A 16581-nucleotide genomic window follows, 5' to 3' on the forward strand; every position below is an offset into this window, starting at 1 on the left:
TTTGGGAATTACACATAGCTGGGCTTGTTGCTGAGTCTTTTGCTGGGAAATGCTCTAATGGAATTAACGGCTTTTGCTATATGGTGCTTTTGAGCATTGGTACAAGACTGCCTACTTGGCAAAATATTTACTCCAGGTAGCTAGTGTCAATGTCTGGTGTTGCAGAGCGACTCATAACTGCCATTGCAGAATCTAGACTTCAGGGTGGACCATTGCTCAGCAGCAGAGCCCATGCTTGGCATGCAGAAAGTTGCAAGTTCAATGCCATGTGCAGCTGGAAAACAAGCCCAAGTGAGCAGCAGGTGAGGGGAAAAGCCTCTCTCTTGTCTGAAACGCCAGCGAGCTGCTGTAGATCAGGGTAAACAACATGAGGATAAACAGTCTGACCTGCTATAAGGCAGCTCTCCATGTCACTGTGACAGAGGTGGATTCTGTTTATATTCTGCCCACCTCTTATTTCAGGCAAAACAAATTTGTGTCGGTGCCAAAATGGAAATTCATTCAGATCGGAAACTCAAACACTGCTGAGTTTGACAATAGATGCTAATTTTGACGGGATGCAAATTTCATCAACGAAACTCGGGTTTCTTTTTCTACTCTCCAAAGAGCACTGGAGAAAGACCCAAAATTGATGCTAAATATGTGTCATGGTGACTCGGCACAGACTTAAAGAAAGCTGAAGCCTATTTATTTATTTCAATGGTCTCCAGTACAGTGGATTGGATCCATCAAGCTTCGGCAGGCAGATGCCAATGCCAGAAGTGTGTGTTTTGATTCTGTACTTGATTCTGTACTTTTGATTCTGAAATGCGTGAGGGGCTGTGTTTAAGTGTGCAAAAAGCTCTGGACCAGCATTTAGTTCCTCCTTTCCAAATTTGGGACATGGCCCAGTCAGGAGGGGAGCCTTTGAGTCTCATTGATTTCAACAAGATAGCATGGCTGAATTCTGTCATTAAACTAAATGCAATGCAAAGTTGCTTTGCTCTGGTTGGAATGTGTTTACATGATTACATGAATGCATCAAACCAAAGAAGAAGAACACGCCGAGTCAATCCAGTTCCAGCTGCAATTTTGCGGGCAAAAGCATTGCACAGGCTACACTGCCCCAGCCAATCATCCTTGCAAATGATAAACACTCTCTCCTGTTTTTGAACATCCATTCGGTCTGTTGCTACTACTAAAGAAAGAATAAATATGCTTAGGAGGGGGGGGGTCTCTTTTCTTACTGAACCCTGTCCCAATCCTGGGGTGCAACCTCTTGTCATCTCTTTAATGCTGGTACTTATTTCTGGGTTTAACTCTGTGCTGTGTCTAGATCAAAGGCTTCTGGTTATTTCTTTTGTGCTCTATTGTTTGGGATGGTTAGCCAGAAAGATACAGAAAGTTGCGGCCTGGGATCGTACAGAAAAACCGAGGGAGGGGACTGCTTCCGGTTGCAACGGCGAGAGTGCCTCACTGCACAATGTGAAGCCGCGCTGGTTTGGGAAGGGATATAAATGCCCCCACTGAGAAGCATCTGAAGCGAAAAGAGAAGAGACAGGTACAGTTTCAGGGAAAGAAAGGTGTGTGCTTGAATGTGGCTGCCTTTTAGTTTCACAGTCAGTGGGGCACAGGTTGAAAATGAGGATGACCCATAAAAACAAAATGTAGATGAATGCATGAAAATGGTGGAGTGGGGAATATGTGGTTTTCCTTCCTTCTCCACCCAATCCCAGAAGAGCAGCTGACAACACGGTTAGCTCACAGGGCACAGGGACCCCTCTGCCATGCCAGTCCCAAGGTGGGGGGTAAAAGTCACTGGGGTCCTCCCCATAGGATGAAGAGTGGGGTACGGCAGCACTGCTGAGTGGGAGGGAAAAACCAAGTTCGTTCCCACTCTGCCGGGGTCTCCAGAGGCAAGAGAGCGAAAGTCCTGCCTTGGCGCAGCTTCGAAATAACACTGAGTTTAGTTTCCCGCTCCACGGTTCCGAGCCCGCAGGGAGCCAGTAAAAGCAGCATTGACAGAGGTGAACCAGGGCGGTCCGCTCTGTTAGTTAACGGATGATATGACGATATGCTCCAGGGAGAAGGCAGAAGGGGGGGTGTGTGGGAAATCTGTGGACGAGGGAGCTCCACCTGTATGGTCCCCGTACTAAGGGATCCGTCCGCAGAGACGTCCCTCAAGTCCTTGAGGCCTAGTTGCTTGGCGTCCATAGGTTTGGCGGGCGAGCCTTAGAGGAGTCGAGAGCTGTTTCCGGTGACTCCGCTCGATGGCCAGTCAGAAACTTGCACTTGGTAAAGAGGATGTTCTTGACAGAGGCACGGCTTGGTTTTGTTTGTATGTTTGTTTCAAATCCCTCCCAGGGAGTCCCCTGGTAGGCCAGTTCTCAGCTGTCTATGCTCATGAGGGTTATAACTTGTTCAAGTTTGTAGGCCAGCTTTTGCTTCCCGGCCTGGTCATCTTGATCAAGGGCTCCAAGGATCTGTGGAAGAGGGAAGAGAGACATCTTAATGGTCGAAGCTGGTCATGTCAAACATGTTACGGAAATTATGGGGGGGGAAAACATCTTTAAAGTTGTTAAACATTACAAATATTATGCATCAGTGTATCCTTTCGACTTGGCAGCTCAGGGAAGTTACCTAGCTTTAGGTAAAGGTAAAGGGGACCCCTGACCATTAGGTCCAGTCGTGGCAGACTCTGGGGTTGCGGTGCTCATCTCGCTTTATTGGCCGAGGGTGACGGCGTACAGCTTCCGGGCCATGTGGCCAGCATGACTAAGCCACTTCTGGCAAACCAGAGCAGTGCACGGAAATGCCGTTTAGTTTCCCGCTGGAGTGGTACCTATTTATCTACTTGCACTTTGACGTGCTTTCGAACTGCTAGGTTGGCAGGAGCAGGGACCGAGCAATAGGAGCTCACCCCGTCATGGGGATTCGAACTGCCAACCTTCTGATCGGCAAGTCCTAGGCTCTGTGGTTTAACCCACAGCACCACCTGTGTCCCTACCTAGCTTTAACAATAATATAAAATCCTTTGCCAGTTTCCTCCATTCCAACACCATTTTGCCCTTGAAAAACAGGGACTCCAGGAAGTGCCCAGAGGTGACAATTGCTGAGCTGATTGTTGGCCAAGGAAAGCCTAATCCCATCACCAGACTTGCCAAGGGGTCCAGACATGCAAAGGAAGTTCTATTGTACTTTGGGTGGTGGGAGTTTTAGGCATATACATTATTCACAGTAGACATTGTATGAAATAAAATGTGTTCTGGAGGTCTCAGGCTGCTGGCCTTTCATCCCACAAACCATGGGACACTGTGAAAAATTCAGAAGCATGGCAAGTTTGATTCAGTTCACGTTTAAAGCTGAATTTGTCAGAATTGTACCTTCTGAAACAATATGCGGACTGGAATACATCCAGCCTTCAGAATTCGCACTTATCCAAATTCTGCGATGCAGTTTCCCAGCTTGGCAATGTTTACATAGATGCATACATTGGGAGGAAAATGTGCGTAAGAAACGGTTTACAAAAATGTGAATGCTGGTCAAAACTGCACACCAAAAGTGGCTTATTGGGGGAGGGGGAAAAATCACATAAAAATGCTAGAAGAATTTCCAAGAGGAATTTTTTAAATTTAAAAAAATTGCAGAAATGTAAAAAAAGTTGTAAAAATTAGAACCAAAATCGCCCCTCATAGCAGCCGTGATCTGGTGCTTCTCCTCCCTGCCCCCAGCCCATCTCACCTCTTCGTTGTACTTGCCCACATAGGAGTAGATCTCTGAGAGCGAGCTCATTGTGTTGAATTCATTCATGTGCATGCGGGATTGCTCAGCCAGGTAGGCGTTCATGTCCTGGTCGCTGATAGCTGGCATCTTGCCGATATCTGAGTAGTACCTGGTGGGGATCAAAGAGGCCCTTTAAGTGTTGTGCCGGAGAGAGTTCTACCAACAAGCCAATTCCAATTGGCAATAACTAGAGACGGGGCCTTCTTAGTGCTGGCCCCATGACCGTGGAACTCATTCCCCGGGGAGATCTGCCAAACCCCCTTTTCATGTGTGCTCTGCAGACCTTCTTGTTTTGAAAAGGCTTAAAAAAACACCTTGCTTTAGTGAAGAATAGTTTTCAGTGGCTGCCACTACAGGGGAATTGCTTACTATACAGTCGCACCTTGGTTCTCGAATATAATCCGTTCTGGAAATCCGTTTGATTCCCAAAACCATTCCAAAACCGAGGCACGGCTTCCTATTGGCTGCAGGAGCTTCCTGCACTTGAACGGAAGCCACATTGGACGTTCGGCTTCCAAAAAACATTTGAAACCCGGAACACCTACTTTCGGGTTTTCGGCATTCAGCGGCGAAAACGTACGAGTACCAAAGCCATCGAGAACCAAGGTATGACACTACTGAGTTTGCATTCCTTTTAACTGCATTTATGTCAACAGAATTCCCCTGTTATAGTGCCGGTTTAATATTTCAAGTCACTTTGCAAAGGCTTGTTGTTTTGAAACGTAGTTGTGAATTCTAAAAAATAAAAATAAAGGACAGATGTGCATACTGTCTCTGCAACACTGTGACCTGGTAGCTCTGAGACGGAGGTGGGGGCAGAACTCTGAAAGCCCAGAATCCAGAAATCCTTCCGCAATTGCATTTCTGTTCTTGTTTGGGGGTTTCTGTGAAGGCGAAGTCTGGTTGAAGCTGTTTAAGCTAATAGACCAGCCGCCACTGCTAACTGGACTTCTGGCTCCAGCAATCAACACCAGCGAAAACACCACCATCCAGGTCTAGGGCTCAGAAATGGCTTCCTAGAGCCCAAGCACAGTCCTGGCACAGTCCCATATACAGTGCAGAACGTTTGCGTACGGCAAGAGGCTGTCACTTTAAGGCAGTTGCTATTTCGGATGCCCTCCTTCCCTCCCTCCCTCCTCTCCACCCCCAAAGTATGGCAGGCCTTCGAGGACAAGATTTGCGGAAGGTAATCAGTCACTGTCACCGGCAGCTGTGCTCTGCTGTCAACTGGTTAATTAGGCTCCGTCATTTACATTTTTAATTTCTTCAATTTGACATTTCGCGCGCAGTGCAACCCCACACAGTGGCGCGCACACACACATGCCCGGAAAAGGCCCCTAACGCCAGCGCCGCCGCGATTTTATAATTAGGGGAAACGGAGAAGGAGAAGGAGCCAAAATAGCTGACAGGTGCCTCGTCGACGGCGCCTGCAGCCACCTGCTGAGTTCAGCAACCAAATCTCCTGGGGAAGAAGGGGGAAGGAATCGGGTGCCAGCATTGCAGAGAGCGGGGATGCAGGAAAGGCAAGGGAGACCCCTTTAATCTGGGCTGCCGCAGTAAAGGGAAGATGGAGCTGGAGGCAGCGGGAAACCAATTTCTGGGGGAGTTAAGAGCAGCGATGGCTGGTGTGGTTAAGAGTGTCCTACTAGGACAGGCTTCCTCAACCTCGGCCCTCCAGATGTTTTGAGACTACAATTCCCATCATCCCTGACCACTGGTCCTGCTAGCTATGGATCATGGGAGTTGTAGGCCAAAAACATCTGGAGGGCTAATGTTGAGGAAGCCTGTACTAGGACCTGGGAGAGGCCAGGGTTCAGATAACCCCTACTCAGTCGAGAAGTTCACTAGGTGATCTTGGGGGATAGCTGCTGACTCTCAGCCTAACCTATCTCACAGGTTCAGGTAGGTAGCCATGTTGGTCTGATGCAGTCGATATATATTTGTCCAGTAGCACCTTAAAAGTAAAGGTAAAGGTAGCCCTGACCGTTCGGTCTAGTGCCAACCAACTTTGGGGTTGCAGTGCTCATCTCGCTCTATAAGCCAAGGGAGCTGGCGTTTGTCCACAGACAGATTCTGGGTCATGTGGCCAGCATGACTAAGCCACTTCTGGTGAACCAGAGCAGCGCATAGAAATGCCATTTACCTTCCCGCCAGAGTGGTACCTATTTATCTACTTGCACTTTGACATGCTTTCAAACTGCTAGGTGGGCCGAAGCTGGGACCGAGCAACGGGAGCTCACCCTGCCGCGGGGATTTTAACTGACCTTCTGATCATCAAGCCCAAGAGCCTTGGTGGTTTAGACCACAGTGTCACCCATGCTCCTTCACGTATACAGGGTCTAGTAATATTATGAGAGAGTGAGAAGAACGTCTCCCTGTCTACATTTCTCCACACTATGCTTGATCTGATACATCCTCCTTACTTATCATTATTTTTAAAACAAACTAAAAAGTCCCAAATATTTCAACCTTTCTTTGTAGAGGAATTTTTCCAGCCCCTTGATCTGTGCCAATGCTGTGGAATTGGACGATGAACCGAATCCAGCTCTCATCTCCAGCCCTGCCTGCTGGACGTTGTTCCCTCTGACTGGTCATGCCAACAGAGGGTCCAATTCGTATTTGCCTAGTGAGACCCCAAACTGCCCTGAACCAACTGAATGAGCACTGCTGTCGATGCCCACGGATGCCAACATAGACATTTTGTGTCAGGCAGAGAATCAAAGGGCCTTGTCAAGATCCCGCCCCGCAGGAGGAAATCGGGCACATGCCCAGAATGAATGCCCTCGCCGCCGCCCGACAGCTGCGCCCAGCAGTGCCTGAATGACGGCAGCCAAGGAGAAAGCAGCTGAGACCACGGGTGCCAGCGAAACAACAGAGCATCCATTTGAGCTCAGTCCTACTTTCCTCTGAGTTTGCTGAAGTTTTCCAGCTGCTCATCAAGCAGACGAGCAAGTGAGAGTGAACTCAGCGCATGCCGGAAACTGAACCCAAGAGCAGCTGGTGTGTGGTTCTAGGCAACGGGGAGATGGATTTATAGTTCCCGAAAGGAGTCTGCAGAAAGACAGTCACGTTCTTTATAAATATTTCATGCGTGCCCTCCCGCAGAGCTGGAGAGGAGAGCAGGCACTGGGATTACGCTCGACGAAAAGCAAAAAGAGACGATGACACGCTTTTTCTGGGGGGGAAATGAGGGAACACACTTTTGGGCAGCGGTTCCCAAAGTTGGCAGAACCCGCCTCTGGAGTGGGTGGCATTACCTAGGGGGTGTTAAGAGGCAAGGGGCGGCTGGGTGCTGGTGCTGGAGGTGCAAATGGCTAGATTGAGTTCATCAGCTTTGCTGAATTAGTTCAGCTACCGTATTTTTTGCTCTATAAGATGTACAAGACCATAAGACGCACCTAGTTTTTGGAGGAGGAAAACAAGAAAAAAAATATTCTGAATCCCAGAAGCCAGAACAGCAAGAGGGATCTGGCTTCTGGGATAGCCTCTTGCTGTCCTGGCTTATGGGATAGCCGTGCACAGCCTCTCCCGGGCAGGGGGATGAAGGCTCCCCCTGCCTGGAAGAGGCTGTGCGCGGCTAAGGCAGAAGGCTCCCCCAAGAGCCACACTCCCTTTAAAGAGTGCGTGGAGCATGTGTGCGGCTCGTGGGGGCTTTTCCCCAAGGAGGAAGAAGGGCAGCCCTTCTCCATCCTCGGGGAAAAGCCCCCAAGAGCAGCATACACACTCCATGCGGCTTTTTAAAGGGAGCGCTGAGCAGAGCCTCCCGCCTGCATTCGCTCCATAAGATGCGCACACATTTCCCCTTACTTTTTTGGAGGGGGAAAGTGCATCTTATAGAGTGAAAAATACGGTAAATAGTTTCAATCGGATTTTGAATGAAAGTGCAATTAATTGTTACGGTTTCCGATTTTGTTGTTTTATCTTCCCTAGTGGGCTGTGCAAACTGCTTTTCTGAATGATGCTTGGGATAGCAAAGCCATGTTATCCTTGTGGTGAAGGAAGAAAGCTGGACTCATGTAAGTGGAAGGACATCTGCCATCCGCCATCAAGCACAGTAGCTCACCATGCTAACCACTGGGCTCACCAAGACCTCCATTGCCTTGACCCTCTTTTGCACCATGTTCCCCTTGACTTCCTCTTCTGACCCCACCCTTCCCTTCCAGCTGGGCTTCTGGCCCCACCCCATCTCCTGACTGCTTCCCCCAGGTCCTAAGGCCTGCCCTGTTCTCCCTGATTACTCTCAATCTTGTCCCACACTAACCCCAGAAAACCATTCACGTTCTGGGCACGATGCACCAAACACTCTCTCATGGGGTCAGCAAACCTGAGGTTAATCTGAGGCACAATGTTTACTAATCAATCAATCAATCAATCAATCTTTATTACGGTCCAGAGACCCAACAAATCGTTACAAAGCAATGCACAATTCAGACAGCCTACCTCCAGATTAAACAAGAATTTTGTTCAGACTTAAAGATTCGGATCATTGGTTCTTGCAACCACCGATAAAAACTTCGCCACTGCTAATGTTCTAGCATTTGTCCGAATTGATTATGGCTAATTGCTGACCTGTCAAGTGATCATGTGTCAGGGACTGGCTGGATGAGGAAGAGGAGTGGGATGTCACAGCCGGGGAACCCCCAGAGGAGGAAAGCTCAGAGCCAGGGGATTGGTGATGGGACATGGAGGAGAAGTCGGAGGGAGAAGATTGGGAAGAGGGGCTGCATACAGAAAGGGCAACAGGGTTTAGTGAGCAGGAAGAGTCTGTGACAGGGAGCAGTACAGACTCGGAGGCTGAAGCAGAGGGGGCGGTCAAGGAACTGCTGAAGAACCTAGGAAGTCTCCCCCTCCCCCCTAGTCTCTGTGAACTTGCAGAGTAATGAGTAGAGCATAACAGAGGTCAGAGATTCGCAGACACAGTTTGAGACTGCTTTGGAAAAATCCAGGAGAGGAGGAGTCCTCGGAATAATAATAATAATAATAATAATAATAATAATAATAATAATAATAATTTATTATTTGTACCCTGCCCATCTGGCTGGGTTGCTCCAGCCACTCTGGGCAGCTTCCAACAAAGGTTAAAAATACATTAAAATGTCACACATTAAAAACTTCCCTGAACAGGGCTGCCTTCAGATGTCTTCTAAATGTCAGGTAGCTGTTTATCTCTTTGACATCTGATGGGAGGGCGTTCCACAGGGCGGGCGCCACTACCAAGAAGGCCCTCTGTCTGGTTCCCTGTAGCTTTGCTTCTCGTAATGAGGGAACTGCCAGAAGGCCCTCAGAGCTGGACCTCAGTGTCTGGGCAGAATGATGGGGGTGGAGACGCTCCTTCAGGTCTACTGGACTGAGGCCATTTAGGTCTTTAAACCGTTTAGGGAATTGCTGCATAGGGGCAAGATCTACTGGGAAGAGTTACTGAGGCCACTAGGAAGAGTTGCATGAATAAAGAGTTAACTTCACTGTCAACAGAGATCTGCTTCCTTTATTACCGAATCCATCCTTGACATCCTGTGCAAAAGAGTAGCGATTCAGAGCCCAGCCTATGAGCCATTTAAAGGCGCCTGCAGCGAGCCCTCACAGAGGTGTGCTGCATCTTAGATGGGACTCCTGTATTGCAGGGGGTCGGACCAGATGACCTTTGGGGTCCCTTGTAACTCTACAGTTCTGTGATTCTATGTCAGACTCTGGCACCCCCCCCCCGTCAGCTTTGCTCCCCGTTCTCATCGCCTCTTCCCCTGTCACAGCCCAGGTGCTCCTGTGCGGCTGGGTGACAGCCAGACAGAGGCAGCACTTGTGAAGCACTCCAGATATCAGGTTTGAACGTTGTGCGGGACGGAATGACAGTTTAATTTGCAGAGCTATGGCTCTTGGTGCCTGTTCCCCGTCGGAGGAGCGGAGACACCTCTATTACGCCAGACCTGTCACCCATCTTCAAGAGAAGGAGGGGTTAGGGAAAGTGTTGGTGGATCTGACAGATCCAGTGTCTGCTTTTGTCTAATTGACTCTCCCTGCTTCTCTCTGCCTCCTGAAGGCCTGGTAAGCTGCAGTCAAGGACCTCCAGCAGACTCAGTTGGCACAGGTGCCGTTCTGCGCACTTGCGTGTAATACGCCAGCATCCTGAAGGAGGCAGCAAACAGTACAATGGAACCCTGAACTATACCTCAAACACGCACTTCTGTGTTAATAATAATAATAATAATAATAATAATAATAATAATAATAATAATAATAATTTACTATTTATACCCCGCCCATCTGGCTGGGTCTCCCCAGCCACTCTGGGCGGCTCCCAAGAGAATGTGTTAAAAACAATACAGCATTCAATATTAAAAACTTTCCTAAACAGGGCTGCCTTCAGATGTCTTTTAAAGATAAGATAGCTGCTTATTTCCTTCACATCTGAAGGGAGGGCGTTCCACACGACAGGCGCCACTACCGAGAAGGCCCTCTGCCTGGTTCCCTGTAACCTCACGTCTTGCAATGAGGGAACTGCCAGAAGGCCCTCGGTGCTGGATCTCAGTGTCCGGGCTGAATAATGGGGGTGGAGATGCTCCTTCAGGTATACAGGACTGAGGCTGTTTACAGCTTTAAAGCACCAACACTTTGAATTGTGCTCGGAAACGTACTGGGAGCCAGTGTAGGTCTTTCAGGAGTGGTGCTATCTGGTCTTGGCGGCCACTCCCAGTCACCAGTCTAGCTGCCGCATTCTGGATTAATTGCAGTTTCTGGGTCACCTTCAAAGGTAGCCCCACATAGAGCGCATTGCAGTAGTCCAAGTGGGAGATAACTAGAGCATGCACCAATCTGGCAAGACTGTCTGCCCCTCTTTTCTCAAAGGCCTTTTCTCTCCTCTTCCTGCTGCTTTGACACCTGTCCACTTTGAGATTTGGATCTGGGTTCAAATCTGTCACAGCAAATCACAGTCAAAGTTGGAGTTGATTAGCAAGGACACAATCTTCTTGAGTTTCGGGTCTAACGATCACAGCAGCCCATTCCCTGCACATCTTACTCCACGACATCAGTCACTGAGACTAAATGTTCCCACTTCCCCCTGGTCATCTATGCCTCCTCCTCTCCAGGCCTCCTTCCAAGCAATTGAAGACTACACCTGTGTGCCTGCCTTTGCTCCTCCCGCTTCATACCTCTCCTGGTGCGGGAAATCAGAGGGGGAGGTTGTCCCAGCAGGAGCGGGAGACCCTTCACCATCCAGACTCATCTCTGCCCCTTAATCTCCCTCGCCTGCTTCAGCTTCTGCCTCTGATTCTCGACTTATCTCTGCCGCAGACTCTTCCAAGTATTTGTAACGATGATTTTTTTAAAAAAATGTTTTTAGCTGTTCTTATTTTGAACCCTTGAGTCCCTGTCAGGGGAAAAGGTGGGGTATAATCATCATCTTGACAATGACTTGGTTAACTGCATCACTGGAATTGCATGCAAAGGAAGGGGAAACCCCCTACTTCCTAAAAATGGGGGAAGACCATTAATGATACCATGAAGTTCTGATGCATTCTAGGAAGATGGGTTTTTTTTCCAACAGACATTCCAGGAAGCCACGGGTTGCAGCGGTGGGGACAGGATCGGGGTGGTTATTGTTGTTGTATTGCCTTGGTTTTTACTCCCTTTCCACCAGGGGTGCCAACTTGAATAAAATATTTTGGGGGCCCAAGTAAGCCCCACCCTGCACAATCAATCACATGATTGTTTCATCACATGTCTGTATTTACATTCCAACACTGTTGGAAGTCATGGGAGCGGAAGTTTCTTTTGCACTGTTCCGTTCTGTTGTGCTTTCGTATTCCCTTCTCTCCAGGGAAGAAGAGAGAGACAGCCATGTTTTCTTTTGTCCTGTTTTGTACATAAATAGAGGAGATTAGTTCTCACCCCTCCAGCCTAGCTCTGCTGTGTGTGCTCACGTCTTGGAGACGTGAGTCACAGCAGCACGTTGGGGAAGAAGATTGATGGATCTCCCAAGCAGCACGCAGTAGAGAGTAATGGGATAGCACGTATATATGTTGTTTTGCCTGGATGCCTGCCCTGCCTGCTGGCCAGAACTCCAACAGCATGCACATACCATTTGAATGGGAATGTCCATCAACTTTGTGGGGACCCGGCCCCCTCAAATATTTTATTTTGGGGGCCAAAGCCCCCACAGCCCCTAGGAGTTGGCTCCTATGCTCTCCACAGTCATTTTAAGACAGGCAGACTAATGCCAGTGTACTGGAAGAAGCAAGGATCACCAATGTTGAAGCAATGATTCTTCAACATCAACTTTGTTGGACTGGTCATGTTGTGTGGATGCCTGATGATCGTCTTCCAAAGCAACTACTCTATTCCGAACTTAAAAATGGAAAGCGTAATGCTGGTGGTCAACAAAAGAGTTTTAAATATTGTCTCAAGGCAAATCTTTATAAATGTAGTATAAACACCGACAACTGGGAAACACTGGCCTGCGAGCACTCCAGTTGGAGAACAGCCTTTACCAAAGGTGTCATGAAGTGTCTTTGAAGATGCTTGAACTCAGGATGAAAGGGAGAAACGTGCTAAGAGGAAGGCACGCTTGGCAAATCCACACCATGATTAACTCCTGCCCGGAAACCTATGTCCCCATTGTGGAAGGACATGTGGATCCAGAAATGGCCTCCACAGTCAATTATGGACTCTCTCTATTAAGACCGTGTTCGTGGAAGACAATCTCACTCAGCTACGAGTGAACACCAAAGAAGAAGAAGACAATCATTTGTCAGTTCGTCAAAAGGCAAAAGAGCAACTGCATTAGTGATCATCTCATTCCACTCTGCAGTTTTCTAGGGTGGTTTCGCTTTTCGCTGTGGCATGGAGCTCATTGTCCTGTGGGGTGACTTTAATGTGCTGCCGGTGCTCAGAATGCCTGCTCATTAATAATAATTTAGCGTATGAAAAGCTTGTAATGAGTCAATGTGTTGCAGGCAGCAGACGCAATTAAGGGGAAGACATAATTATGCAACAGCCTCCCCCTGCTCAGGTGTGGAGGGGTTTGGACCTTCCTTTGGCATCAGAGGCTCATGGGAGGCATTAGGCCAGAGGCCGGGAGGGTCTTCCCCTTTCGGCATGATGTAGCATAAAGGTTTGCCAAGGTGGGACTGGACTACTGCAATGCGCTCTACGTGGGGCTACCTTTGAAGGTGACTCAGAAACTCGGAAGGTGACTCGGAAATCCAGAATGTGGCAGCTAGACTGGTGACTGGGAGTGGCTGCCGAGACCGCATAACACTGGTCTTGAAAGATCTTCATTGGCTCCACATATGTTTCCGAGCACAATTCAAAGTGTTGGTGCTGACCTTTAGAGCCCTAAACAGCCTCAGTCCAGTATACCTGAAGGAGCGTCTCCACCCCCATCGTTCAGCCCGGACACTGAGGTCCAGCGCCGAGGGCCTTCTGGCGGTTCTCTGGCTGTGAGAAGCCAAGTTACAGGGAACCAGGCAGAGGGCCTTCTTGGTAGTGGCGCCTGCCCTGTGGAACGCCCTCCCACCAGATGTCAAGGCAATAAACAACTATTTTACTTTTAAAAGACAACTGAAGGCAGCCCTGTTTAGGGAAGTTTTAAATGTCTGATGCTGTATTGTATTTTAGGGTTCAAGCAAAACGAATGGCAATGGATAACTGGAGTAATTAAATAATCCCCAACAGACGGGCCTAGCTTCAGATAAAATGGAAGTCACTTGTATTCCCAGGATCAAGGTAACTGATGTTAGAGGCATGGAAGAAAGAATCTGCCTCTTGCACAGAGAGAAGAGAAAGAGAAAGAGAAAGAGAAAGAGAAAGAGAAAGAGAAACAGAAAGAGAAAGAGAAAGAGAAAGAGAAAGAGAAAGAGAAAGAGAAAGAGACTCATGCATTGTCCGTCAGTAGGCAAGACCAGGACACTTTCACAAGGAATGACGCACACTTGTTCCCAAAGCAGATGTTTCTCTTGCCAAATATGGGATATTTGAACTGTTCCTTTCTTCCCTCTTCATATGGAAGTGTAAGCATCTCACTTTATATTGCTTTATATACGCTCTCAGAACAGATTCCCCTTTTCTCCCTAACTTGATGTTTCCCTCTGTCCAATGTCCCCTCTGTCCTCCACCTTTCCTGAGACAAATCCTTGCCCATTCTTCTCTGGCCCATCACAATCTGTTCATGCATCTCATCTCACATATACTTTTCCTTCAAAGCATTTTTCAACATTTTTTTTTTCCTGGTAAGACATAGACAATTGCTTTCTTGTTTCTGCTTACTTTGTATTTTTCTAATTTATTTGCAGTTGTGTTTTGTCATTATTGTTACAGCTGTAAATCACTGCCCGGAAAGTAGCAGGCACATTTTTTATTATAAATAAATTTTTAAAATCTTATATCTTAGATTGTACAAACTCTAATCTGGAAGAATGAAACAAAGATATATGCCACCTCATATTAAGTCAGGACATTGGTCCAGTTTACTCAATATTATCTACATTAGGTAGATGTGGGACACGGGTGGCGCTGTGGTCTAAACCACTGAGCCTCTTGGGCTTGCTGATTGGAAGGTCGGCAGTTCGAATCCCCACAACGGGGTGAGCTCCCGTTGCTCGGTCCCTGCTCCTGCCAACCTAGCAGTTCGAAAGCACGTCAAAGTGCAAGTAGATAAATAGGTACCGCTCTGGTGGGAAGGTAACCGGCGTTTCCGTGTGCTGCTCTGGTTCGCCAGAAGCGGCTTAGTCCTGCTGGCCACATGACCCGGACGCTGTACGCCGGCTCCCTCGGCCAGTAAAGCGAGATGAGCGCCGCAACCCCAGAGTTGGCCACGACTGGACCTAATGGTCAGGGTTCCCTTTACCTTTACCTTACACCTGTAATTAAGTATTTTTTTAAAATCAATGATGTGATTGTAGGTAACACAGCTGACATCATTTGTAATTAGGTCCTCGGCGTGTACATGGAACTAGGCACAAACGATGACATCACCTCCATTTCCCAGGCTTGTGGTGCCTCTCTGTGTGTCCAAAAAATATGAGTGACAGCTTAACGTTCTGGCTTCACGCTCCTTTCCTTGCGTACCTTCTTTTCATGCTGTTCCTTGTTGCATGGAAATGCTTTATTGCTTGTGACAAATGCAATTAAGCTGCACTGATCAAGTTCTAAGTAGTGTTGCGGATTTGGCAGCAGGGAGAGGAACCAAAGGTCAGCTGCGGCCCCTTCTCTCTCAGCTCCGCCACACCACTGCATGTTAACAAGCCGGTCCCTCTTGGAAGATCTGCTCCTCCCTAGGGCTCTGGGATAGCTCATCAAATGCTGCCAAAGTCACAGGATTTGCCGACTCCAGAGAGGAGGCTTTGACACCAAAGGGGGCTTCAAAAGGAGAGGAAGAAGAAAAGGGTCCAGTCCGGTGGCTCCAGGGCTAATTTGTGCTGTCCTTCTCTGAAACCAAAGAGCTGAGGTCAGCCTTGGATCTTGGCTCCTCTGATCTCACTTCAGAGACAGAGGAAGGGACCACAAGTGCCAAGAGGCACGATGAATAAAAGATGGCTGCAGGTATCCTTGACCTCTGTAGAATGTCTGCAGTTACAAAGTTGTGTCTGGGGTGGCACAAAAGTTTAGAATTTGGGCAATCAGCTCCCATGTCCCTTAAGACGCCTAAGTTTTATATTCTACCATACAAACTTGCCTTTGGAAGGGAGGACATTAACTTAATGGGAGGGCATCTACCCACTGAGCATTGGAAGAATGCTGTCTGAAACCTTCAAGAGCCACAGTCAGTATGGACAGCACTGAGCTACATCAATGGTCTGACTTGGTATAAGACAGCTTCCTATTGTCAGACTGTCTTGGGAGACAATGGAGGAGTACACTTTGAGGGGTGGTCAAACTGTTGGTGAGTTATAGCACCTGCTGTGCCTGTAGAGACCAATATGGGAGAGACATGTTTCGTTGCAGCTGGGGCAGACAAAGGTGTCCGGTTTTGCTGCTGCAGAGGCACCATGGCATTTCTTCTCTCTGCGGTCCTGCCAGCCGTTATTCCTCCTTTGGCCACTACTGTGGATGCATGACTTGACTGCCTGTCTCCAGGCACTGCAGTCATCTGCAAGGGATTCCTGTTTGTGGGGTTCCCAGAGGTATCTTCTTGGCCCCTCTGAGTACAGGATGTTGGAGAAGATGGACCAAAATGCAGCCCTCTTGCTCTTGGTCATCAGGACTCTCCCCGAGCCAAACCCTCTGTGCTGGGCCGGGGGTAACCCGTGAAACACGGTCCAGGACCGAACCAGAATCCAGAGGTTCCACTAGGAGTCAGTCCAACAGGGCCAAAGGAGGACACGTGGCAGGAAACCAGGCAAGGACAGGTACAGGATCTCAGGCAGGATCTAGCATACAGCAATGTTGCTCCTGCAACCTGGGGCGGGGTCCGACAGCCTTTTATCTTGGTCGGGGTAGCGGCCGGTCCTGATCCCCCGGCGACTCACCTCCCTGTTTTGCCTGAAGGTGAGCACTCCTCCTGCGAGTACTCATGTCTCTCCTTCTCTCTGCAGCTCGGGAGACGTCGGTGGGTTACTAGACCCAGGGGCCGCCTCAGCCTCTCCTGACCCAACTGGTAGTGGAGCAGCTGTAAGTGATGGCCCAGCTGGAGGCAACGAGGTCATCCCCGCATCTGGAGCCAGGGCAGGTTCAGGCCCCTGACTCGGCCCAGCTGGTGTTTGCTGCAGGGGAACCTGTGCAGACTGGGACTCTTCAGGATCAGGCCCCAGACTTGGTCCTGATGCTGCCTGAGGCAAAGGATCCGGTGCAGACTGAGATTCCTCTGGTTCCGAGTCCGAGTCCCAG

General features: G+C 48.7%; 1 protein-coding gene across 4 annotated transcripts in view; it reads right to left on the reverse strand.

Annotated features, from left to right (window-relative positions):
* Nucleotides 1-1546: 1546 nt before the first annotated feature.
* PLXNA4 (plexin A4) overlaps nucleotides 1547-16581 on the reverse strand; it is a 604081-nt gene continuing 589046 nt past the window's right edge. For all 4 annotated transcript variants that reach the window (XM_082238689.1, XM_082238692.1, XM_082238690.1 and 1 more), the window contains 2 exons: nucleotides 3721-3871; nucleotides 1547-2462 (listed from right to left, as the gene is read on the reverse strand). In XM_082238689.1, the coding sequence (XP_082094815.1) occupies nucleotides 2367-2462; nucleotides 3721-3871 (247 nt within the window). In that variant the 3' untranslated portion in view covers nucleotides 1547-2366. The remainder of the gene's footprint in view (nucleotides 2463-3720; nucleotides 3872-16581) is intronic.

This window comes from Podarcis vaucheri (assembly GCF_965113315.1).
Source record: "Podarcis vaucheri genome assembly, chromosome: 10".
Taxonomy (NCBI): domain Eukaryota; kingdom Metazoa; phylum Chordata; class Lepidosauria; order Squamata; family Lacertidae; genus Podarcis; species Podarcis vaucheri.